Here is a 27,309-nt window from a genome sequence, read left to right as displayed (position 1 = left end):
AATTCCAATTCAGGATCATCAAAAACGTTTTGTTTCAGCAGTATCAAAATGTTTTCTTTAGACATTTGTAGCAAAATATTAATACAATTTATATTAATATACATTATATTTGTCTAAAATGTTAATTTTATTATACAAATTTAAATGCATTCATATGATAGTCAAAATGGAACAGTACAAGTTTTTCCCCTCAGAAACTTTTGTCAATATCAATATATTCCCATACAACTTTTTAATTTTGATTAAACTAAATTTTTGGGTGGAATAGTGTTCAGTTGGGGAAAAAAAATTGACCATTTCTAACATTGGGTATCTTTCTCAGTAAAATAAATATTCATGTGCTACCCTGTGAAGCCATTTGTGTATTGTTTAGGCTGAAATATAACCTTCCAGTCTTCTATAGGCATAATTATACTTTCTAAAAAAACATGTATGTAACCTCTGTGATACAGGAAAGCAAGAGAGCAGTAGTAGAGTGCTAGAGGGGAAATATATAAGCCCAAGGCTAATTAAAGTGTGGTTCCCTGTAGACTAGGGAGGGTGGCTACAGGTTAATTGGAGCACCTGCAGTCAATTAAGGCCCTGTCAGGAACCTAATAAAACCCCCCTGCTTCAGTCAGGGGGAAGGAGAGAGAGGACTGAAGTTTGGAGGTGTACTGTGAGACTTGAAATATCAGAGCACCAAAGAAAGGGAGACCCTGCTTTAACAGGAGAGGGAGACTCCCTTCTCCAGTGTCTAAGGACCAAAGGTACCCCACCTAAGGGGGAAGAGGATAAGATTGAGAGGGGCTGGTGCTCAGAGTAAGGAGCAAACCCAGACCCCTCCCCTGCTACCCTCCCCTACCACCTTCCTGGGCTACTAGTGGGGACCTCAGTGGCCCAAGAGCAGGGGCAAGGAGTGGCATCTAAGCCTCCCTGCCAAGAAAAGCACAGGACCCACCATACTAACATTGGCCATCTTGTCACACCTCTCATTCACTAGAAGGCTGTTCATTTAATGCCCATAAAATATGACTCAGCCCATTGAGAATTACAGCTGCTTTATAGAAGGCATTCATAATTATCAGGTTTCCAGTGTTATATTTTGGACCAATTATATGCTATTTTCAGCATGTGTGAGAGTACAGTTAGCAATTTTATTTAAATTCCCTTGGATATAAATAATTTTTGCTCCAGTAGAATTCATTCAGTGCAACTTCCATGGATATGCAAAAGAAATGCTGTTGGGATGGCATGTTCTTAACCATCATGCAGTTTCCATTGCCTTGTATTTTGTTCTCCATTGCATTAGGGCCCCAAAAATTGCTCCTAATAATAAGGATCTATATATATTTCCATACAGATCCCCTAACTGCTATTAACTCAATTTCATGATATTTCCTGTACTCCTTGCAGTAGGAAACCTTATTCAGTTGAGAACTGATCTTTCCTTTCTCTGCAAAGGATTGAAAAGCTACCTCACCACAAAATCTGTCCAGCGGTTTATTGCATCTCTACTGCTACATTGGTGAAGACAGTCTTAAATTCTCTCTGCAATGTCTTTAGAGGACTAATGTGTACAAAATAAAATTGTCCCAATCTCCACATAGTAGTCTCAATAAATTATTGCCATCAGCAAGATCTAATGATTCCTGGTATTTCATATATAACATATTAAATAATAACCACAGAATGTTATAGTATAAGTAGTATGATCGATGCCCAAACATACAGCTAATCTATATATATATATGCCTGACTTTGGCCAAGAAATGCCACCAGGGGCTTATGACTGATAAGAGGTAAATTTTAGACTGTATAAGAACACATGGAAATTTTGCAGCCCAAAAGTCAATAGTCAGGGTCCGTTTTTGAATAGGTCTTCAGGATTAAGTGATAAGGTTTGGGATAAACTATTCAATTTTTCAAGGAGTTAGGCAAGTGTGCTTCTCTAAAGAAGATATTTGCCAGTTTCATTTAGTAGTAGGAATAGATATTCTTCTTTGGCATTAACCTGCTACTACATCTGTTTCACAGGCTGAGACTTCAATATTGTTCAGGGCTTCTTGAGCTGTGGTAAGTGATTGGGCAAATTAACTCAGGTGTGGTAGAGTGGATTATATGATTTGGTCAGGAATGAAGTTTTTTCTTTCTTTTTGTTCCATAGGTATTTGGCTAAACTTATCAGCAAAGTACACTGACAGCTCTTCCCAGCAACTGATGTCTGGGTCCGTTGTCTGGGCTATGCAGGCTCACTTAATACACCAGTTCACTAAGCAGAATGGTTCTGCTGGCCATGATTCTGCTGTCTTGATTAAGATAAATAGAAGGCTCTTATTGTGTCAATTATTGTACATAGACTCCTGTACATGAAGCTCAAGTTGGTGGCTGTGCTGGAGGAAGAGATTCTTGGATAGGAGGGGTAAATTGAGACCCTACTAAGAATTAGAGACGCTAAGGAGTTCCCAGGCAACCAGGTTTGGGAAACACCAGTATCCCAGGTTCAAGGAAGAATGGAGCCAACAATAAAAGAATCATGAGAGGAAATTAGAAAGGAAGCTTGGCAGTTCATAACCACCAGACACAAGAGGTCACGGTGGCATTCTACACAGCTGGAGACAGATGAGAATAGGCAGACTGTGGCCATCAGAGAAAAGAGAAGCAGGAAGAATTCACACAGCTAGAAGTTTCAAATAGATACCAGGTCCTCAACATGGAAACTATGGAAGATCTCCCGCAAGATCCAGCAGGTCCAAGGGAATTGAGAGATTACAGGACCCGTCTAGATGGCAGCTTGGCCCAACCTGTAAGAAAATCAGGCTTACCTGCAAAGAGTTCTCCAACCATCCCAGGAAGACAGACAGTCCCTGTTGGAGATTCAGTACTCAGAAGAACATCCTACAAGGGACAGGCAGACTGCAGAATGGTGTGCTGCCTTTCCAGAGCCAAGACATGAGATGTCACTCTAAGATTGGACAGGCTTCTGAAGTAGACAGGCGAGGATCCATTGGTGATGGTTCATACCAACACAAATGACACAGCATTGCAGGATATCTCACAGATAGTAGCTGACTTCAGGGAACTCTGAAGTTTGCTGAAGAAGAAGAATGTCCAAGTCATCTTCTCTGAGATCCTTCCTGTCCCTCAAGAAAAAGACAGAAGATTCTGGAGTGAATTGCTGGCTAGGTAAGTGATGTAGAGTGGAGGGCTTGGTATTGTGGAACATTGTTCCACCTTCTATGTGGAGTGGGGGCTGTATAGTTTGGATGGCTTCCTTTCAGTAGAAGAGGGACCAATCTCCTCAGGGACAGGCTGGCTAGAGTAGTCAGAAGGGGGTTAAACTAATAGCAAAAAGGGAGTGTGAAGAGAGGGAAAATGAGTATTCAATTAGCACAACATTGAGATTTGAGAAAAAAATTAGTCAAGGATCCAGAGGAAGAAATTCTTGGATTGCCTAGACACCAATCCTAGGAGCCTGGGTAATAAACAAGAGGAACTGAAATTGCTCATTTAAGAATGTAAATTGAATTTAGTTGGTATTGCTGAAACCTGGTGGGATGATTTGCATGACTGGAATGTTAAAATCAATGATAACCTATTTAGGAAGGATTGGTGGGCAAAAGGGGAGGGTAGTGGTACTTTATGTCAAAAGTGGCATTACCTGTTTCTGAGTAATTGATTACTCAGAAGGCAATGATTCTAAATGCTTATGGATCCTAACATATACAGCTCAAAATGGGGTATTAATTGGTGTCTGCCACAGACCACTAAACACCACTAGGGAACAGGATGAGTGCTTCCTTACACTTCTACAATGTGTAGGAAAAAAGCTGGTGATCATGGGTGATGCATCCTGGAGGTCTCATGCTGCCACTACTAAAACATTCTTGGAATTTCTAAACATCATAGATGACAATTTCCTAACTCAAAAATAGTTGCAACCAACAAGGGAGAATTTTATATTAGACCTTGTCCCAACAGATAAAGAGGAACTGATCACAGAATTAAAAATAGATGGTAGCTTAGGTACAAGTGATCATTACTTGAACACATTTATAATGTGCAAGCAGAATAAGATCAAGACCAGTAATGTATAGACGTGGTACTGTAATAGGGCCAATTTCACAAAGCTGAAAACAATTATGAGCTAAATCAGCTGGAAGGAAGAATTTAATTAGAAAAGTGTGAATGATAATTTGGAATCAGTTAAGAACACCTTAGCAGAAGCCCCAAAAGCCACAGTCCCACAATTGAGGAAGAAGGCTGTAGTGGTTAAAAAAAACTGACTTGGTTCAGAGGGAAATGAAGGCAGCTGTAAAAAATAAAATAAAATATATAACTAATGGAAGAAAGAGAAAATTGATAGTAATGAATTATAGGAAATTGATCTGGGAAGCCAAGAGACACCAGGAGAATTCTATGGCCAGCGGAGTTAAGGACAATAAAGCATTTTAAAAAATATATATTTAGGAAAAAAGAATCCCGACACTGGTATTAGTCCATTACAAGATGGAAATGGTAGAATTATCAATAATAATGTATAAAAGGCAGATGTGTTCAATAAATATTTCCATTCTGTATTTAGGAAAAAAACCAGATGATACAGCCTCATCATATGGTTACAATACTCTTTCCATGCTAGTACTATCTCTGGAAAATGTTAAGCTGAACCCACGAAAGGTGGACATTTTTAAGTCAGCAGGTCCAGTTAGCTTGCATCCAAGCATTTTAAAAGGCCTGGCTGAGGAGATCACTGGACTGTTCATGCTGATTTTCAATAAATCTTAGAGTACTGAGGAAACTCCAGAAGAAAACTAATATTGTGCCATTTTTTTTTAAAGAGTAGACAGAACGACCGAGGTAATTATAGGCCTGTCAGCCTGACGTCTACCTCAAGCAAGATAATGGAGTGGCTGATATGGGACTTGATTGATCAAGAACTAAAGGAGGGTAATGTAATGCAAATAAACATGGCTTTGTGGAAAATAGATCCTGTCAACTAACTTGATATCTGTTTTAAAAATATTTTTTTAAAATGAGATTACAGTGTTGACGTAATGTACTTGTACTTCTGTAGGGCATCTGACACGATATTATACGACATTTTGCTTAAACTCGGACGATATCAAATTAAGATGGCACACATTAAACAGATTAAAAACTGATTAACTGGTTGACTGATAGGTCTCAAATTGTAACTGTAAACAGGGAATCCTAATTGTTTCCAAGTGGGGCCCTGCAGAGGGTCTTGGCCCTATGCTATTTAACATTTTTATTAATGACCTGGAAAAAAACAATTATCACTTATAACATTTTCAGATGACACAAAAATTGGGGAGTGGTAAATAATGAAGAAGACTGGTCATGGATTCAGAGAGAGCTGGGTTGCTTGGTAAACTGGGGTCAAGCAGACAATACGAGTTTTAATAAGGCTAAATGTATACTTCTAGGAAGAAAGAAAGTAGGCCGTACTTAGAGGATGAGGGGCTCTATCCTGGGAAACAATGACTCTGAAAAAGATTTGAGCATCATGGTGGATAATCAGCTGACATGAGCTCCCAGGATGATGATGTGGCAAAAACAGCTAATGCGATCCTGGGATGCATAAACAGGGAAATTTTGAGTAGGAGAGGTTATTTTACCTCTATTTGGCATTGGTGTGACCTTTGCTGAAATAATCTGTCCAGTTCTGTGGCCTACAGTTCAAGAAGGATGTTGATACATTGGGGAGGATTCATAGAAGAAACATGAGAACAATCAAAGGATTAGAAAACTTGCCTTATAGTAAATAATTCAAGGAGTTCAGTCTATTTATCCTGACAAAGAGAAGGTTAATAGGTGACTTGATTACAGTCTGTAGGTACCTACATGGGGAACAAATAAGTAACAATGGGCTCTTCAATCTATCATTGAAAGGTATAACACAATCCAACGGCTAGAAGTTTAAGCTATATAAATTCTGGCTGGAGATAAGCATACATTTTTAATGGAGAGAGTAGTTTATAATTGGAATAATTTACCAAGCATTGTGGTGGATTCTCCATCACTGCCAATTTTTAAATAAAGAATGGATGTTTTTCTAAAAGAATGGTCTAGGAATTATTTGGGGCAAGTTCTGTGGCCTGTGTTATACAGGATGTCAGATTAGATGATCATAATGATCCCTTCTGGCATTAAAATCTAGGGATCTATTAATCCAGATGTCATAGGGCAATCCCACCTGCTGCCCTCAGATGGCAGGCCGCAGCATAACAATCACTGCTGCCTCAGTTTTCCCTTTTGGAATCCCCATAACTCCATGCGAGTTTATCTTCTGGTCCATCAACAGGATGCATTACCAGAACATAGTTCAAAATAGTCCATAACAAAAATCTCACACATGTAGTCCATTGTTTACTGCAGTGCAAGCTGTCATTAAAATTCAAGACATATTGTCCCTTAATGCTCCACATATCTCACACACACCAGTGCTTTCAACTGCATCGGGACTCTGTCAGTCCTCTCTTCTCCTTGTATGAGGACTGCTACCCCAACCCTTCCAGCTGAAGTGTAATGCCACTCATCCCAGCAAGAAACTTCACAGCCTCTCTGCTGGGAGCATCCCTGCCAAGGGAGCATCCCTCTCTTCCCCAGCCCACTCATGTTTTCTCTGGATCCAGGTGTCTGGCCCTGAAGATATCAGCTGGTAAGCTCCACCACTGTTCCCCTGCCTCCAGACCTCTCCAGCCCTTGGCTCTGGCTCTCTGGTTTAGAGCCAGGGGACAGCTCTCCCTGCTGCTGCTCCTCCTGCGTTCAGCCCTCTGTCTCGCTGTCCTGTTGACACCAGCCAGCAAACCTCTCTTGCTGCTCTCCTGCCTTCTCCCAGGAACCACTGGTTCTGCTTCTTTCTGGGACTCCTCCAATCCCCTGGTCTCTATCACCTCTAATTGGTTTTTTTGTGCTCTTTGTTTGTGTGTATGTTCTCTCTTGGGACTGAGAGGGGCCAGACAAAAATCCATCTTCTCCAACCCATCCTAATCCAAGTCTCCAATACTGCAACCAGAATAAGTAAGCCAGGCAAGGCGAATTAATTTCTTTTGTTTTGCTTGTGAATTTTCCCTGTGCTAAAAGGGAGGTTTATTCCTGTTTTCTGTAACTTGAATTTTCCCTGTGCTAAGAGGGAGGTTTATTCCTGTTTTCTGTAACTTTAAGGTTTTGCCCAGAGGGAAATCCTCTGTGTTTTGAATCTAAATACCCTGTAAAGTATTACCATCTGATTTTACAGAGGTGATTCTTTTACCTTTTCTTTAGATAAAATCCTTCTTTTAAGAACCTGACTGATTTTTCCATTGTTCCAAAACCCAGGGGTTTGGGTCTTTGATCATTTTGTAACCAATTGGTTAGGATATTATTCTCAAGCCTCCCCAGGAAAGGGGGTGTAAGGGCTTGGGGGGGATTGCTGGGGGAAGAGGAACTCCAAGTGGTCCTTTTCCTGGTTCTTTGTCAAATTACTTGGTGGTGGCAGCATTATTTAAACCCAAGGTGCAAGGGAAAATTTGTGCCTGGGGAGTTTTTAACCTAAGCTGGTAGAAATAAGCTTAGGGGGTCTTTCATGCAGGTCCCCATGTCTGTACCCTAGAGTTCAGAGTGGGGAGGGAACCCTGACATGGTGGCAGAGTGGTGGGGTAATTTTTGAACCAAAAGCACAGCAGGATTTTAAAAGGACAAATTTTTCTTTCCTTTTGGCTGCTTGGAAACAGGTTTTTGCTGAGAGCAGTTAGAGGGTTTTTTTTCTCCGCCTGAAGGCAGAGGGGTCAAGTTACAGTAGCAAAGGAATTCACAAGCTGGGTTGTTTTTTTAATTTCTAACTCTCAGGTAGAGCTAGGTTAAACACTGAAAGGCTAGGATGACAAAGCGGCGTCCAAAAAAACCTGGATTTAGCCAAACTGAGAGCACAAGAGAAAGAAAAGAAACATAAGAAACTGATCAAATTAAAACAACTCGGAAAAAAAGCTGCTAAAAGAAAACACCAAAAATCTGCCCACAAGAGAGCTGTGAAGGCAAAGAAAGCTGCCCACAAAAAAGCAGCTATGGAGGACCAGAAGCATGAACTGGCTGTTATGAAGTTAAAAAGACAAAATCTTTCAGCTGCTGGCTCCACTTCCCCAAAAATCCACAAATGGGAGCGACTATGTCCACAGTATGATAAATCCAGTGATATTGCTGAATATTTCCTCACCTTTAAAAGATTATGCACACTCCATGCAATTCCTAATGATCACAAAATGACCACATTGGTAGCAAAATTGACTGGCAGAGCCCTGGACATATTCAATAATATGCCCATTAGAATAATGTGTCAGATTCGAGGTCTTGTTCCTTATCTACAAGACACTCAATAGTCTTCCTCCAGGACACCTGAAGGTGAAAGATGAGAACTGCATTTGACAGCTCTGCTCTTCTAGCAAAATGGAACTGTCCACTGCAAAGGTAAGGCTTGTCTGTGGAGGTGACAAAGTTTTTGCAGGGGCCAGGAAAAGATTTTGGTATGAAAATGAAAAACCATCGTAGACCCCACCATCTTCTGTTCCAAGTGTAGTGTGCACTTCTTCAATCATTTTTATTTTTTGCTATGTAAACACACATCATTGTTCATACCATATATTGTATTAAAATAATTCCCTACATAATTTTCCCCTGGGGAGAGGAAGAAAGAACAAGCAGATGTTAGTCATGTTGCTTAATGCATTACTGGAGGACATTCAGATACTATAGAGATCAACATACATAAGAGCCTGAGTAGAACAGAGTAGTCTCCTTACATAGAAAAGATGTAAACTCTCAGGTATCAATTTTCCACTCAGCTCAGACAGAGTGGGAAAGTTGGACTGTAGAGAGCCAGTAGCAGCTCCCTACTCCAAAACTGCCAAGCCCCAGTGCAAGTTAGCAATGCAAAGGTTTATCATTACAAAATTTACTAGTAGACATTCATACTGTTATGTCCTCATATTACTACTTTACATTTGCAGAAGGAACACAGGCTTTTCAAATACCAAATGCAATCCTTTGTTCCATGTAGCATGGCATTCTTGTCATACCTGATGCTTCATTAGAAGATTAACTTCACTGCCTTTGTATGGGACACGTGTAGTGTATATGAATTGGGTAGCATCCCTTTAAATACTTTGTGAGCCTCTGATGGTGCTCACTGTCCTGTGTTTCAAAAATCCCCAGTACCCTGCCAAAGCAGCAATGTATATACCTAACTCAGTCTCACATTTTGTATATTAGTTAGAAAACACATTTTTTTGACCCTACTATGCCCATGTAGTTCTTTCATATTATGATTGTTGTGTAAAGAACAAAAGACACAACTACAGAGAAGTCCTCAGCAAGCACAGAACTACCATTGCTAAGTCCTTCACCACCACCCCCCCCCCACTCCCCTGCCAGCCTCCTCCAAAATGCAGGCCAACTCTGGATCAGAGCTGGCTGGAAAACAACAATTCTGTTTAGTGAAAAAGTTTGAGATTTCAGAATTTGTTTTCATTCTGCATCAGAACAAAATTGAGACCTTTCAAAAAATGTTCACAAAACCCTTAAGAGAAGAATAGCATGGTAAGGCAAGGTAAGGGCATGAAGTTGGGAAATGAAAGACACAGGTTTACATCTGTTCTCCGAATCAGACAGAGTAGGAACCTGAAGCTGCGTGTCCCATCTCCAAGGTGAGACTAGTGCCCTCACCACCAGGCTAAAGAGTCAGTCTCTTTGTCTCTCAGAATATTTATTTATACAAAGTGAAATAGCTGCAAGAGGTGGGATTCCCTCAATCTCTCCTGAGGGAGCTGTTCTGCTATGTATAAATAAACAAATATTCATTGGGCTAGACAGAGAAAGAGAGAGAAAGAGAGAGTCTATAGCTTGGTGGTTAGGGCACTCAGTTGGGTCACCCACATCCCAGGTGACTGCCCTAACCCCTGGGTATTGGCTATTCTGGGGTCAGCAGGGATCTCTCTCACACCCACACCCACACCACACAAGAAACCTTCCTGAAGAAACAGCAATTTTTCAAGGGGGGCCCCCAGGAGCTATCAAAAGTTTTTCAACCAGCTTTAGAAATGATAGAGAGGAGGAGTGGCCAAAGTATGCTATGCTGTGGCTTTGCTCAGCAGGTGAATGGTGCTTTGGGGGCCATGAACAGCTGACTCAGCTTAGAGAAGCCCCTAGACATACTCTAACCTATGCTTGGGCTGAGCCAGGCAGAGATGAAGAGAGTTGTAACTATTTCCCTGATGGTCTCCCACTTTGCATCACCAAGTATAAATTCAATGAAGCAGAGAATCTGCCCCAAAGATCCACAAACTGCTAACAGGGTCTTCTTCTTCCAATGTATTGAGAACCAGATCACCTGTGGGAAGGACATGTTAAACTCAGAGTTTATATTTCAGAGAGGAAACAAGCATCATAGTTCTTGGTTTTGCTCTTTTTGTAAGACCCCTTCTACCATGTCCCTCTTTCACTGTCACTCATGACCTAAGGCTATGTCTACACTGCGGACCTTACAGTGGCCCAGCTGTACCAATGCAGCTGCATTGCTGTAAGGTCTCCTGTGTAGCTGCTCTGTGTAAACCACCCCCAATGAGCAGCAGTAGCTATGTTGGCAGGAGAATGTCTTCAACTGACATAGCTCTGTCCACATCACCGCTTTTGTAGGTGAAACTTTACGTCAGTCAGGGGTGTCTTTTTCACACCACTGACCGACAAAAGCCTAACATTGGTCAGTTAGTATAATGGGATATCATTAGCACTCTATTTAATAGATAGATCAAGTTATTTTCTTCCATTTCAAGATCTAGAATCCCACGATTACTGCTATATTGGAATCTTTTTCTATGGCAGTTTGATATACTACTGATAAAAACCTGGATTAAACAAAAATGTACATTTTATATGTAACAAAAGATAACATTACGGTTGTCGATCAAAATATCAGACTAAAAAGTACCTTGGCCTCTAACTGATAGTTTTAGTTGGTATTGCCTTAGGGAATAGGTGCTGTTTTGATAAAAATAATAACTTAATTATACTATACAAATTGCCCTGACCAAGGTACTCATCACATTGAACAATAATTTAATATACTACAAAAACATTAGAAAACAACAATATTAATCATAGGGGGATAAGACATAATTAATACAAAAATCACATCAATACTCAACCTGGCTGATGATGAAACATTGTCCCTTTCCCCTCTCAAAGAAACGTAGTTCATAGATGAGTTTTCACTTTCTCATGTCTCCTCTGAGAATAGTTTAAAAATTAAAATGTCATGCTTCTTCATCTCAGATTAAATACTTTCCCTTCACAGCCAAGACTGTGGTAATAAAATCTATCATTTTTACCATGATGGGCTGTCAAGATTAAACGAGAGGTGGACATAGAAAAGAGGGAAAGAAAAAACAAAGGACCTGATATTTGCTTTGTGATCTAACCCTTAGTAAGGAGCACTGCCCTAGGAGCATCCCAGGAGGGAAAATGCAACTCAGGGAACCACAGTCTCACTCCAGGTCACCTTGCTGCTCTGGAGAGGTGCAGGGTGACCAGGTGAAACAGGGCTACATTGCAGGATCCCTGACACGACAGCGTAGCTATGCCACCAGGTGTTTTGGGGGGAGATAGAGCTCCACCCACTCAAAGGGGAGAGCTATTGAGTATCAGTTATGCAGAGTTGAAGTCTACTCCCTTGTGCTGGTGACAGGATGGGTCCTGATCTGCTCCTGAGGTATTGAGAAAATGCTCAGTTACAAGAACTTTTATATTTGTGTCATAGGTTCATAGAATTGAGACATCTCTGTGCATCGCACATGTTGATCTGTCTCTCTGACATATCCTCCCAGATGTCTTTACCATCACCATCATGATTGCACCCCAACACCTGGCTGTTGCCTTGGACTCTCACTTCACTTCTGGACTCAGTATTGCCAACCCCAAGCATTCAAAAATTATGCCTGGCCTCCAAAATATCATGAGATTGACTTAAAATCATGAGATTTTAACATATAATAAATGTTGGGTTCTTTGCATTCATTTTCTGGCTTTTGAGCTTTTTAGTGATCATGTTTACAAGTTTTTCTCTATGAGTGCTAGAAACGTACCTACATTTTAAACAAAAATTGAGATAATTTAAAATTATAACTGGGTTCAAAAAAGGATTGGATAAGTTTATGGAGGATAGATCAATCAATGGCTATTGGCCAAGCTGGTCAGAAAAGCAACCCCATATTCTGGGTGTTCCTGAGCCTCTGACAGCCAGATGCTGGGTCTGGACGATAAAATCACAAGAGTCAACAACAATGTGTGCCACACATCTAAGTCATGTCCACATCTTGCTGTTTTTTTCCGTTGTAACAACTCTGAGATCTGGCCTTTTCTATCAACTAAAATTCCCATCTAGGCTCTCGTGATTTCTTGTCTAGGCTCCTGCAATATTCTCTTCTCTGGTCTCCCTGACCCACATTGTCTATTAAAAATACAGCTGCTATGATCACCTTCCCGGACCAATTAAATCAACTTCCTCTTTGGATGCCTTGAATTCACCACATTAAATTCAAGCTTCTTGTCCTCATCTTTAAGGATGGTCCCTAGTCTGCCCCTCTCTATTTATTTCCCCCGTAAGTGCTCTTGTGCCATCTTCCTTGCTGACTCTTATGCTTGCAGCACTTCCCCAAACTAATCCATGAAGCCATTACCCTCTTCTGCTTTAAATCCGTCATGCAACCGAACAGAGCCAGAGCTCCCACAAAACTTTTGCAGGGGAGGGACAGGAAGTGAGACAACATGACCCCACAACCACCTCCCAATGGCAACACGTGGCCCCAGGAGCCTTTCATCTTTCAGGGAGTGAAACAGCAGCTTTCCCAACTCTGGGCTAAGTTGGGGAAGAGAGATCTAGGCTCTCCTCCAGATACCCCCTGGAAGCAGTACTTGTACCTTGTGGTCAATCGCTTTGCTGGATTAGCAGCTTTCTCCTACTATCACTTACCATTCCTAGTTCTACAGCTTAAGTGATAATAATCTGTGTTCCAATACAAGAGGTGCAGCATTCAAACCCTGCTAGTGATAGTTACAGTTGAATATCAAAGAATTTTTTTTTAAAGTAAGGAATTATGTACAAAAACCTTTGTTAAAAAGCACTATTTACATTTCAAAATCAAATTCTGGAAAGTTAAGAAATCCAGTTTACAGTTTTCTGTACAACATTAATTCAGCCCTTTTCTGCACATGTATTATGATACAATCTTTAATTAAATTATCACAAATTTTTTTCCATCAGACCCCTGCCTCACTCAGTGAACAAGAATGCGTAAGCGTCATAATTAAATTTGCATTTAAAATTGTAAATTGTATCATAGCCTAACATGAGTGTTTTTCTTTTTTACTGCAGCCTAAACAATATTCCTTTAACAGTTTTATTGTAATATAAGTATTTCCAAAATGGTAATGCTACAATACTTAATGATGATATTAAATAAAACCAGTCCTGCCACTGACTGCTGGTGTGGGCAACTAGACACTTCCCCCAACACCATTTTTTGCCATATGTAATTACCCTTTGTTTACTTTACTTCAACATGTTTTGAATTCAAGTGACAGGTTAATATCTAATGTGATCAAAATGAACTTGTGCCCAGACTGTGACAGGTTGTTACGCAGTTTTCCAGGTAACCAGGGACCAGCCAAGGAGCTTCTATGTGCTCTACTCAAAGCCACGTGAAACTTGAAGTCCCTGTGTTCAGATAAGAGCAGGGACTGCTACCTCCATGCCACACCAGCAACCCATATTGTCCTAAAAGTCCCCATTCCATATCTACTCACTTAGCGTTCCAGGTGCTAATCAGCAAGCATGCTGCTTGCCCAGGCATGTGTAGTGGCAGGCTCTCTCCCCATGCATGTTGCGGAGCTCTGGAAGGCATTCATCCTGAATCAGAGTATCTCCAGAGATCCCCCTGGACAGTACAGCTCTGTATCAACTCTAAATGGAGCTGTACTTTTAATGTACATCCGACAGTTTGCAAGACACGCTATTAAATGACTTCTCAAAATGTAAAGTCCATATTCTGATCTGATTTACACTCCTAAAAGCCTGAAGCCACTTCAATGAAATCAAAAGAGTTACTACAGATTTAAAGGGGAATAACTGAGAACAGAATTTGGCTGTAGATATATTGGGCTAGATCCTTGGTCCCACCAAAGATGCTTTTGTGCTGCTCCAATAATGTAAAGCAGCCTTAAAACTGGTTGAAATGGCTAGCTGGGGAAACTCCTGGGTGGTGAAGGATTGGTGTAGCTAGCACCACACCACTGTCTCCTGCCCCTTACCCCCACCTCTCAGCTACCCAGTGTAAAGCATGTAGTGGGGAAAAGAAAGCGTTACAAGAACACCCCAGAATTTCATCAATCTCTAGCTGCTAAAATGGCCACCTAGGGTCTATTGCAGCATGTACAACTTACACACCCTTCGGGACACTCTGAGTTGTTCCTCAAGACTATATTGGTGTCTAGCAGCCCAAGGATCAAGGAGCCATAAGGTGGAATCATCTAACATCAAATGGCTAGTACTGAGCATTTTGCTTGTTATATTCACTAATTCTGTAATTCTAAAATAAATATATAATGTTTGTGTGGGACTGATTTTACAGATTAATGCTTTTGTTATCCTCTAGAAATTTAGGAATCTTTCTCTTAATAGTTGTTTCATTATTTTATAAGACAAGACATGAAAGTTAGCTTTTGGTAGTAACACTGCGCACAGACGCAGAGATGCAACTCAAGTTGAGTACTTCTCTTGCTGCTTTCCCATTTCCCCCACCAAGATCGACACTACATGTTCTTTTCTCCAATCTTCCACAAGCTCCCTGGTTTTCATTAGGTTTCCAATATGGTCAATAGATCAGTTAAGTCCATAAGCTACAAACTACTCAGTGCCAGAGTACCACTACTCACAAGTGAAGCAGCTTGCTGGACTTGGGCCTAAGTTCTTTGCTACTTCCCTTAATACCTCATGATGCATATCCTAACATACTGATGTGTATATGTTTGAATTTTCCAAAACATTGACGTATCTGCTCTTTATCAACACCTATTTCACCTTTGACTAGGAAGGGAAACAGAGGTATCATATATGAATCACACTCTGTACCACTCTAAGACACAACACCATATTTTCTATCAGAAGAAATTGGCACAAAACCAGAAGCACTTAAATGCTTATCTAGTTACATATCAAACATAGATAATGCATCATGGATCAGATTCTCAGTGCCAGATGCTTCATCTTTCTTTGGAGCAGTCCTCCTGGGGCCAGAGTGCTAACTCTACAGCCTGTATCTGACAGCAATGCAGCACAATGCTGCCACAGTGCACCAGGAGCCCAATTCAGCTAAGCACATTGCTTCCGTGCTCTGCTGAAGTTGTACAAAGAAGATCTGGCCCATGTACCATTCAGCAAGTAAGGAGGACAGAAACCTCCCAAAACACAGGAATTGCATATACACACCTCCCTTTATTTTTCAAACTATTTAAAAAATATAATCTGAATACTTTAGATACTGACTTAAAAATATAGTGAATAAGAGCAGGTTGGGCCTTACCGTTACACCAAAGAAGTTGGTTTCATTCATAGCATCCAGAAATATTTTGCCAAGTTTGTGGTTTGTGTAGTTAAAATCCTCGATTTTTTGGTGTTTGTTTGTAGTGTTGAGATATTTCATTGCCCGCTGCAGTGTTTTGGCAATCACCCATATTCCATCGTAGGCATAACCATGAAATTTACTGGACTGTCCATCTCCCCGTTTGTCATTATACTCCTTTTCATACTGCTGTGGAGTCTGTGGAGAAGGAAATAAAACTTCATGACATAGCTCAGGACTTCACAGAATCTTCATTACAAGTGTCCCACTGATATAGAAAAGATTTTTAAAGCAAGGGCTAGGAAAGAGTTAAAATCCCATGAGATCATGCATTCTTATTAATTTTAAGAGTGATGGTGGGAGATGGAGGAAAAGAGTCTGGAAAGAGATGAATATGTATTTCACAGACTGTGTATGTAAGAAGCACCCATTTTAAGTAATTTTACTTTCATCCATCAGTCTTCCATTCCAATGCATCCAGCATCTTGGGTTGCAAACTGCTGAGCCATAGAATTACCGAAGGGGAAGATTTTTCCAGATCTCTGTAACAGAGGTTTGGGTTTGCCCTGAAGTGAGGTTTTAAAACCTTATAATTTTTTCCTATGTAAGTGATTTTTTAAAAAAAATCACAAACTTGTCTAGGTTTTGTTGTTGTTATTGTTTTGTTTCAGAATCTTGCTAAGCTCTTGACCTCAGTAATGGCTTGTTGCAATGAGTTCCAGAATGGTAGCATTTTGCACTCAATCTGCACAGGTGTGAATGACTATATGAGGGCAAAGCAGTGGCGAATCAGGCCCATTTTTTCATGGGCTGGGACTTTATGCATTATATTTTATACAGGAACAAATACAGACAACACATTCAAAGTGTTAAAAAGAACATCTCAAAAAGACAAAGAACCTTCAGAAATCATACACGTGGTTATGTGATAAGCTGGCATGCTGCATATTTATCTATCTAAAATCTGGAGCACATCCAATCCTGTGAGTCACAGAGAGCTAGTGAGGTTAACAATTTGCAGGATCAGGCTTTACCGAGTATAAATAATGTATACAGCTAAGGAAGTAGATAGCAAAAAAAAGGTTTCTAATGATCTGTCTGCCCTGCATAGTATCTAGTATTGTGGATTGTAATTTGGGGATTTTGTATAAGGCTTGTGCATTACTGCCTTAAGGGCATGTATGTGTAACTGACTGCAGGGAAAATCCAAGAACAAAGACAACAGGGAAAGGGGTTTTATCTGTATATCACCCTGCAGAAGAGAAGAAATGATATCTTATGTGTTTTAAAATAGCATACTGGAGGGGGAGGATAATCATATTAGCTGCTATACAAGTACAAATAAGTAAATAATAAGGATGATAATTAAAAAGAAATGAACTGACATTGTTTGATCAGAATGTTAATATACTTAACATTTTTCCAGTAAGCATTGATGTCAAAAAGTGACTCATGGAAAAACATGAGCACCTCTGATTAAAAAATTGTTTGGAAATTCCTCGTCAATTGCAATGGCAGCCTTAGTTCTAGGTCTAATAATAGGTTCTTCCTAGGGCACCCCATTGTAAGGGGCACCAAAAACATAGGATCTGGTTGCTCTCTGCGCCTTGCAGTTGCCTGTAGTAATAATGCTGTGTTCTACGCTCGGCATCGCCTTCTGAGGAAGGCTACTCCATAGCAGCACTTCTCTTCTGAGGCAAGCTACCTGCCTCTTAGCTGTGCTAGCAGCAGCAGCAGCGATTTCCTCCTCATTTGGGCCCCTAGAAAATCTTTGGCCAGAAGATGGGGAGCGGGGAGGTGGAAACGAAATGAGTCATGGAAGAGGTAGAGAGAGACCTGGGAAAGGGGCAGGAAAGTGAGAGGATAACGTAGGAGGAAGTGGACCAGACAGGGAAATCTAAATGTGGGAGGAGGGAAGCAGAGAGATGGACATAAATTGGTGACAAAGGAGACTGGGAATAGTAGGTGAAACTTGGGGAAACCTAGGGAAAGATGTGGAGCACCCAGAGATTGGTTCTAAGAGTCCTGAGGATCCCTGTACTTCCTAGACATTCATCCCCAACATTGTGGGGCTGGAGGGGTGGGCCTGCTCCAAAGTTCCCAGCACTGTTTAGAGTCTTTTCCAAGGGAAATGAAGCAGCAGGCCCTTAGGAAAGGTCTGCAAGATGATGAGGAAAGGGCTGGGGGCTTGAGGGAAAAGAGACAGTGTTTAGGGACAGAGGGAGATAAAATGAGGGCAGGAGGAGAAAAGAGAATGAGGGTTACATAAAAACATGGCAGAAATAGAGGATTGTTGTGGAGACTCTGGTGTGAGAGATGAGGGACTGCTTAATGCTTGCTGTACTATGACTATTTCTGCTGGTAGTTATTAGTCCCTCTCTTTCCTGATCACTAAATTCACCCAAAGACACAAAATATTTAAAAAGCTACCCGACAATGTCTCTTTCCGTAGTTATCAAATTTTTAAAATTTGACAGGCGAAGTAATATGTACATTAGGGGAATATTTCTGAATGTTAAAAAGTAGTTGAAAGAAAGATACTAACCCGTCCTGATATGGTCTTTATCACTTTTGAACTGAGAGGTTCAAAATCCACTCCAATGTAACCTTCCATGGCAGTAAGAAGGTTTTTGCTGAGACAGTGTGAAGAATTAATCCAAGATTCCCACCATGAACTTTCATACCACCCAGGAATGATCCACTGATATTTACTGCCATACATCTCCTCATCATAAGCCTACAATAATAATAATAAAAAAATCTGTAGACAATGACTAGTTTACTGGTCAAAACACTTACAACAAACATCAGAAATAAAAGGTCTCCTGTTTAAGTTTTTACATAATGAATTTACTGCATAATTAAAGAATGCAAAAATATTTTAAATAACTTATTTTTTAACAGTGCAGATTTCTTTTTTGTTTCCAAATTTATGTACATGAGGATAGCATTTTACAAAATAATAAGTCAAAAGCTGTTCAAAACCAGTTTAATTAGAAGAACAAAAAAGTACGTGGTATCTAAAGGGGGGGGGGTAAACACGATTGAGGGAAGTAGAGCAATCCCATAAGAAATCCTCTATAAGGTGGCTTTCAACCTCAGTCTGAGAAGAGTGGAAATAGATGAGTATGTGTGCATATGCACAAACATGCACTGTTAGTGTGAAACAGCCACATTAAACACCATCATTATATTATTTTTCTTTAGGTAAAGCACACTTGATTTCAATTAATGACATAGTATCAGAGCAGAATGTAACCTTCTGCTGCAACATTGACATTAAAGTCTTATCAACTGATAAAGAATCATCCAAAATTGAAACAAAAAGTAGGGAAAGAATATAACCAGAAAATCATCAGCCTGTAACCCAGAAGACAAAAATTCACAATGTTTCAAATGTTCATGTTGTGATCTGATAAAATAAGTAGAAGAGAAACATTAACTAGATATTTGTTTTTTGAGAAGCATGAAGCAATGGTAAAGTTTGTGGCATAGCAAACAAATTTTGCAGAATTTCTCTTTTAAATAATAAACTATTTAATATTGAAATCTACTTTTCAAAACATTGAGCACAGCCCATTAAACCCACAGAGACAGGAAGTCTTACTTTAACTACACAAAACACACAGAACAGAGGTATCCACAATACTTTATTTTTCAGACATATATGGTAACATGCATGAAAATGTGTTCTCCATGCAGAAGAGGAATTTATTAGGGATGATAAAGGAATCCTGAACTTTTGTATTGTGAAGGAAAGTCTCTTTTATCTAGCATAAAATCTGCAAATCTTTCCTGAAGGTCCTCTCTCCTTGTCGCTGCTGGATGTCTTCCTGTAGACATTTCAGTTTCTTTCAAATAGTAATTTTCATGTTTCTTTGCTTCTTCACAAATATGTGGGATATTAGAGATGCAAGGCATGTAATGGAGCTAAAACAGATGCCCAAGTCTTTTAGAAGTATATGATAGAACCCTAAAACCCTTAAATGTAACAGACTTTCATAAAATCTGAAAAAGGAAGAGCTTCTTACAAATATTCATTTTTTCATCTGCATCAGCCTTATAGAGAACAGACTAGGAGCAGAAGAGAGAATTAGCCAGGATATGAATATGAGACATGCTGCTTACTCAGAATACAATCCTTATGAAAAATATTCCTAAGAGGATCTGAGGAAGGCCCTGGGGATACTTGAAGATGAGATGGAAATGTTAAAGCAAGAAATAGAAACATGGACAACTCCCAAATGAGGTTAATGACCAGGTGTAGGAGGAATGTTAGAGTTGGGTTTTATGCCTGCCTGGACTATTACACTGCATCCAACTCTCACAAATTTACAGCGAGCAAGGCAATTTTGTTTGCCCCAGCTGCAGGAACTCAGTTGAGATCAAGTTACACAAATTATGTATATAATGTGCTGCTTGATGGAGTGGAGGGCCTTCAGCTTCTCCAAGAACGCCAAAATACCGATTAATTACCTGAGTGTGCCCCACAGCTATATCTTAATTAAATTGTGCACCTCCACAGTCCCACATCAATTCCATGCTTACCCAGCCCCACTGCAATTAATTTTGTGCCCCCAGCCCAACAGAAATTCTGCCCCTCCACCACACATATGCACCTTGCTCCACTGCACACCTCTGCTCCTCCTACAGCTGAAGAGGTTCATCGTCCTCTCCCCAAACCTGTGACAGAGGCAGCTCCAAGAGCTCTTGACCGCAGCCCTCCAAGACTTGGAGAAGGGCAGATCTAGGGGTTTTTCTTCCATCAGTACACTAGAGTAGCACTTAACAGAGTGCACTGGTCAGATAAAGTAGGTTTACTGCTGCTTTGCATCCCCAGAGCAATACAAAGCAGCCAATGCGTAATCACGAATCTTCCTATCTGGCCAGCTCTCTGGGCTGACCAAGTTCCCAGTTGGCCAGCTCCCAGGCTACTCACCTAGTGGGGAAGTTGGTGGGCTCCTGGGCAACTGGCTAGGAGGCAGAGACACAGCATGAAAATTTTGAAAAATTCTGTTTCAGTTCTTCCAAATCAGAATTTTTCAAAAATGTTGATTCTGTGAAAAATTTCACTTGTGGAATGATTTTTTTTTTTGAAATATAAAATTTTCCATGGGATGGAAATGCTGGTTTCCACACAGCTCTACTCTTGACACATATTCCAGTCAGGCTCCCTCACACTGCAGACTCATTTTAACCAACAGAATCATTGTATACAAATTGGCTATAGAAGAAGGGGAATGACTGGTTGAGTTCACTCTGATATTGTAATGGCCATTGAACTGGCCCTGTCTAGAGTCTATATAACAATTTTGCCTCATAACAATTAGATACAATAGTTTTTAATGTCTTGGCATAATTACTAATTTCTTCCAATATAGCAGTGGTTCCCAACTTATTCCGCCGCTTGTGCAGGGAAAGCCCCTGCCGGGCCGGGCCGGTTTGTTTACCTGCCGCGTCTGCAGGTTCGGCCGATCGCGGCTCCCAGTAGCCACGGTTCGCTGCTCCAGGCCAATGTGAGCTGCTGGAAGCGGCAGCCAGTATGTCCCTTTGCCTGCGCCGCTTCCAGCAGCTTCCATTGGCCTGGAGCAGCGAACCCCGGCCACTGGGAGCTGCGATCGGCTGAACCTGCAGATGTGGCAGGTAAACAAACTGGCCTGGCCCACCAGGGGCTTTCCCTGCACAAGTGGTGGAACAAGTTTGAGAACCACTGCAATATAGGGTATGCATAACTTTTGGATTAATTTTAACTATAGGGAAAGTTTGAAGAGTTGGTTATTTCATTATTAGGATCATTGGGACACAGGAATGACAGACACAGATATTAAATTTCTTAAAAGGACCAGCTTTTAATTAATTTTAACTCAAACCTATTAGGAGATTTACTTGTAAATTCTCAGAAAATGTATTAGATAGTCATAGAGCAAGCGTGGCATGTTTGGGGAGAAAATGTTATATTTTTCTTACATTACAAACAGCTTGAATCTATGGTCTAAATGCAAAATGGAACCTCAACTTTAACTACGGAAATATAACGTGTGTTTTGAAGTTTACCTTGTTTTCTCTTGTTTGTGTAATGTGTTTAAAAATTAGTCAAAACAATGAAAATATAAATCCATAAAATGCATAAAGTTAAGGTCACATTTGCACTGATAATCCTGTATCCATCTTCATCCATCCAATGAAAGTGTGTTCCAGATATAACAAAAAAAAAAACTTACTTTTCATGAGGGGGAGCATTGTTAAATTGCTGCCAGGGGTTCTGGAACTAGGGGTTCTGGGGTTTACACTTTTCTTCAATGGTTTTCAGTATCCCCACTATACAAAATGTTCGAATGCCACTAGTTGCTGCATGATAAAACTGTCATCTGATTTACCTTTGTTCTCTTGGGTTTGTTGCCTCAGATAATGGGGCTGTAATGGGGTCTACAAATCTCATAGTGAACATAGACAGAAGAGGAAGGAGATTCTCTCCTGTTTATAGGCTAGCAGCTTGACCATACCCCCATACAGCTGCCAGAGCTGCCAGTCATGGAGGCAGGTACCCACAGCTGCAGCCAAGAGAGGAAACAAGGCCTGCTATAAAGAAGAGAACAGGCAAAGACAGGGAAGCACAAGGGTCTAGGAGAGTAAACAGGCAACACCCCTGCACCACGCTGCCTCTATGAACACAGCCAAGAGGCTGAAACAGACTGCTAGACTTAATTAGAGATGAGGGTCCAAGAATTGCCCTGACTGTGGGCAAATTAAGGAGGGCCAGTCAGACCACTCAAAAGACCATACCAGAAGCTAGTGACATGGACAACTATATCAAATACCACTAGGACTTTGTCTGAAAGCCTCATTTTGCATACTGCCTTATTTCAGTTGTCCTTGATGGTTTAACCAAGGCAGAATGAGAATATACTGCACAGTCCACAAACAACATTCACTTTAATGGCTCCTTTACAACAACCATACAGCACACTATGAAAACAGCAGAAGAAACTGAGACACCATGGAAAAATGAAAGGGAAATGCAAGCCAACAAGAGACTGCCTGTTACCAGTCACAGAGTGTACTGCTTTCAGAAAAACAGATTTGAGGACTGGGGAGTGTAAAAGCAATAATGAACTGAATCACCTCATCCGGACTAAGCAAACTTAAAACAACCTCAAAAGGTAATTAAAATACATATAGGGACCAATAAGTGACTTTGGAGCCTAAGTCCCATTGACTTCCCATAAAATGTAGGTTTTTAAGTGCTTACATAACTTTTGAAAGTGGACTTAGGTATATAGGCCTTGCTGAGCCCTGGGCATAACTAAGACTATGATCCAGAGTCGGCCTTTGCAGAATAGTAACACACTAGGTATCAGCTAACCATGTAAGCACATTCCTGACTGGAGAGGATGGTACAAAAATACACAAATCTCTCAAGTGACTACATAAACACATTAATACGAGATGGTACAAGAACACACTGACCCCTCCCTAAAGATAAGGATGGAATGACAGGATAATGGATGAGGAGGTTTTGTTCAAACTAGCAGGTACAAGGTGCAAGGGTGGTAACTAATAACATCTGGAGTGTAATATGTAATTTGTTTGTATCAACGTATAAATGGAGAAGTCATAGGAAGGGTATCTTTGTATTGGCATAGGGCAGTGGTTCTCAACCAGAGGTACATGTACCCCTGGTGGTACGCAGAGGTCTTCCAGGGTGTACATCAACTCATCTAGATATTTGCCTAGTTTTACAACAGGCTACATAAAAAGCACTAGAAAATTCAGTACAAACTAAAATTTCATACAATGACTTGTTTATACTGCTCTATATACTATACATTGAAATGTAATACAATATTTATATTCCAATTGATTTATTTTATAATTAGATGGTAAATATGAGAAAAGTAAACAATTTTTCAGTAATAGTGTGCTGTGACAGTTTTGTATTTTTATGTCTGATTTTGTAAACAAGTAGTTTTTAAGTGAGGTGAAACTTAAGGACACGCAAGAGAAATCAGACTCCTGAAAGGGGCACAGTAGTCTGGAAACGTTGAGAGCCACTGGCCTAGGGGACACCATCTTGTTATGTTGACTGAGCCTCTACCTTGTCACAGGCATACATGGGTTAGTGTCCCTATGACCTGTTGGACAGAGCGCTAGTACCTTGCTTTGCTGACAACAAAATTGGCCAAGTGCCTTCACCACTAAACTGAGCCTATGGTCTTTCTTTATGAATAACACTGAGGTCTGCTGAATCAACACACTCTCTGCTAGCGCAGCCAACGTTTGAGCTCCAAGAACAACAGGTCTAGCAGCAGTAACAACTTTGCAGCACTAGCAACGCTCCACAGCACCAGCCAGAAGGTGTTGTGGAAACGTTTACACATACTGCATTGCGGAGGCATTTTAGTGTGTATGCTACTCTAGTAAAAACATTTTCCATTAAAAGTCAATGCTGTTGGATAGCCCCAAAAGGAAAAGTGAAAGAGAAAATGGGAAAATAAAAGAAGAGATTAAGGACTGGATTCTACTGCCAATGGAGTCAATACAAAACTCACATTGATTTAAAAAGGAGCAAATCAAGTCCTGGGAATTTGTGGTTTTGTATCAAGAGTGCCACATAAATCTTGCTCTGATTATTTAATAGAAGTTTATATAAAGGGCCACTTAAAGACTGTGAACTGAAATTGGTGCAATGTATACCTTCTTATGTTCTCCTCAGCAGACAGGGCCTGATGCAAAGTTCAATGAAGTCACTGTGGAAATTCTGGCTTCACTGGGGGTTGAATCAGCCCTTTAATTTGTTTAAATGTTTTCCAGGATGGTAGCCAATGTTCAGGTGACTTCTGTTCCAATCTTGGGGTGGTGTAGAGTAGGACTAATGTGCTTTGTACCCATACACAGACAATTATGCAGATCCTGAGGTTGCCTTTTGGTATATTTCTGGCTTATCCACCAAGCATTCAAGTTATAACTTCCAGTATGAAAATCTGTCCTAATACAATAGCAGCTTACTTTTATAATCCCAAATTGCATCACTGGAAGAGATCAGTACTACCCTCTAGTGCACCTACCTGAAGGTACACCTAGGAAATCAAATATCTGGCAGCATACCTTTATTTTGCTAATTACATAATTGCACTCCCAGTCAAAATACCTCAGCATAAGTTGTTGGAGAACTTGAATCAAGAATATATTTCATGATTAACAATGAACCTACATGACATATTGACACTCATTTTTATATAAATGATCCACTCAGAACTGCCCCCTTCTGTCACCCTAAATATGTCACAGCCGAGTCATGGGCAGCCAGACCTAGTAGTCAGAGCCAGAGTCTGCAGTCATGAGACAGGAGCCTTCTAGACCAGCATCTTCTAGACCCAGAATTTCCAGTTTTGGGAAAATTTAAATAAATAACTGGGTTCATTCCAATTCAGAACAAAATCAATTTTCAAAACGGCAAAATTTCCAGCAAACCATAATTCCCACATTCTGGCCAGCTCTAGTAATCAAACTGGTTTTTGCTCAACAGTCTATCCCCCTTGCTGAGTGCCTATGTGCTTTAAGTCCTATACACCCCTTCAGTCCATTGTCTTTCCCTCTAGCTATGCCTTCCTGACCTAAAGTCAGTAGAAGAATTTAAACAAAACAAAAGCAAAACTCATGGTACTAACATGACTTTTGTAGCCATCGCATTGTTCACTCTGCCTATTTGTTCTATCCATTTCCCCCCACCCTGTCTCTGTCCTGTCTATTTAGATTCTAAGCTCCTCAGAGCAGGGACTGTCTCTTATTCTGTTTGTACAGTAACTAGTGCTATGTGGCCCTGTTCTTGGCTAGCCCTTGGGCACTACTGTAATAACCATGATACATAAATAAACGAGTATTAACCCAAAAACCTTTATCTGTTATCAATAACTATTTACTAGTTATTAAACATCAGCCATGATACTGAACTTATTTACTGATAAGTCAGTATGTGATGAACATCTAATGAGCTAGGGACTTGACACTCTATACCCCAACTCGTAGAGCTACTATGTTCTATGCCACAGTATGCTCACTGCAGCAGTGAACAGAGAAAACATCCTTATGTTTAGGAAAGCAGGTAATTCATGTGTAGAATTGATTGCTTGTGTTTCTGTATCCTTGGATGTGACTATTTGTCCACTATTGAAAGCTGTTAGGAAACTAGTCTGTGTTTTGAGAACAGAACAATCACAGATACAACACATACATCCTTCCACAGATCTCATAATTCTTTTTTAAATGTGGCTATATATTTTCTCTCTCCTGGTGTAAAGCCCTCTGTTGCAGCTGCAAATGCCCCTCCCTTTACCTCACCTACAGGGATGGGGGTGAGAGGGATTTTAGAGAGGTACAGGCAGGGAACATGGCTGAACTCCTCTCCACTGTGCCTCCATTAGCCTAGGAACCCTAAGGACAGATACATAAGTTAGAGCAGTCCCTAGGCTACTCCAACTTATGTCAGTGCTGAGGTCAGGAAACCATTACCAGCTCCCAAATGCACTTCCTTGAGCCAAGCAGACACAAAACAGGGGAGATTCTAAACATCTCTCTGTGATTTAAATGCTAGAACAAAGTGCCTTGCATGTAAAGACAGTTTGAAGTTACTGTGGATTATGTTGAAGAGCATGTAGGGAGTAGTAGGGTAGGCCACAGAGGACAGTCCCATAACACACAAATGAACAGGGAAAAGAATAGTATTTGTGATGTTTTTTTTTTTCATTCCTAGTTTAAGAAAAGCACACATTTTTCTCTGATGTGGAATATGGGCAACACAGAGCACTGCAGGGAGTGTCTCACAGATAATGCTACCACCTGTATAATCAGAGATGAGAAGAGAGAAAGATGAAACCTTTTTCATTGACATTAGGAAGCAAACAGACTTTTCTTCTGCTTCCCTAAAAAGTATCATGATACATCCCTGTCTTACCACTATTGCAACAGTGACAGCTGCTGAGTAAGAGTCAAAATATTTCCAAGTGACATATAGCAATCTAATTTTGAACTTTAGGTTTTTATTCCTTTTGCTGTGATGTATACATTTCTGTTTCTCTATGCAAACACTGCAAGACTGCCTTGGGAGGAAAAAACAATTTTTGCTTTTTTATAAAAAGAGTCTAAAGTCAGATTTTGCCATTTTTGTTTTGCCTGCATTTTTTATTTGCAGCATTCACATAGGACCAACTCTGATTCACTTAGATTTCTTTAGATTAATTCAATATGAATACAAATTTTGGGCCCTTAAAATTTAGTTTATTCATTTCAATCAGATACTAATAAAGGTCCAAATCCTGTTCCCTGTAATTTCAACACGATCATGTGTGTATGCTCTGAATATGGATATAAAGTGTAAATTTGGGGTAAATGATTTAATTACATGATGATTTTGTACCAGTCTTTAATTTATACATACTTCTCTTAATTTCGGAAATCTTTGATTTTACATATTAATACTTGGTTTTGTTATGAATGTGTCATACAACTACAATATTCAGAAGAAGAGATTGTTTTGACTCTTCAGTTTTAATTATATGAATAGCACCATTTTGAGAAGTAAATGTAATGAGGATAGCTTCTGTAGTTAGTAATATTGGAATTCTCTCTTATTTTTGGCCACAGATTTCTTATTCTTTGGAAA

General features: G+C 40.2%; 1 protein-coding gene across 3 annotated transcripts in view; it reads right to left on the bottom strand.

Moving 5' to 3' along the window:
- Window positions 1-27,309, bottom strand: part of GABBR2 (gamma-aminobutyric acid type B receptor subunit 2) — an 854,643-nt gene that overhangs the window by 407,082 nt on the left and 420,252 nt on the right. For all 3 annotated transcript variants that reach the window (XM_048839469.2, XM_048839471.2, XM_048839470.2), the window contains exons 6-7: window positions 18,196-18,387; window positions 15,612-15,848 (exon numbers count right to left, since the gene is read on the bottom strand). In XM_048839469.2, the coding sequence (XP_048695426.1) occupies window positions 15,612-15,848; window positions 18,196-18,387 (429 nt within the window). The remainder of the gene's footprint in view (window positions 1-15,611; window positions 15,849-18,195; window positions 18,388-27,309) is intronic.

Source organism: Caretta caretta, chromosome 2 (assembly GCF_965140235.1).
Source record: "Caretta caretta isolate rCarCar2 chromosome 2, rCarCar1.hap1, whole genome shotgun sequence".
In the NCBI taxonomy this organism is placed as follows: Eukaryota; Metazoa; Chordata; order Testudines; family Cheloniidae; genus Caretta; species Caretta caretta.
The sequence above is the reverse complement of the archived record's forward strand: the minus strand, read 5'-3'. Positions and strand labels throughout refer to the sequence as shown.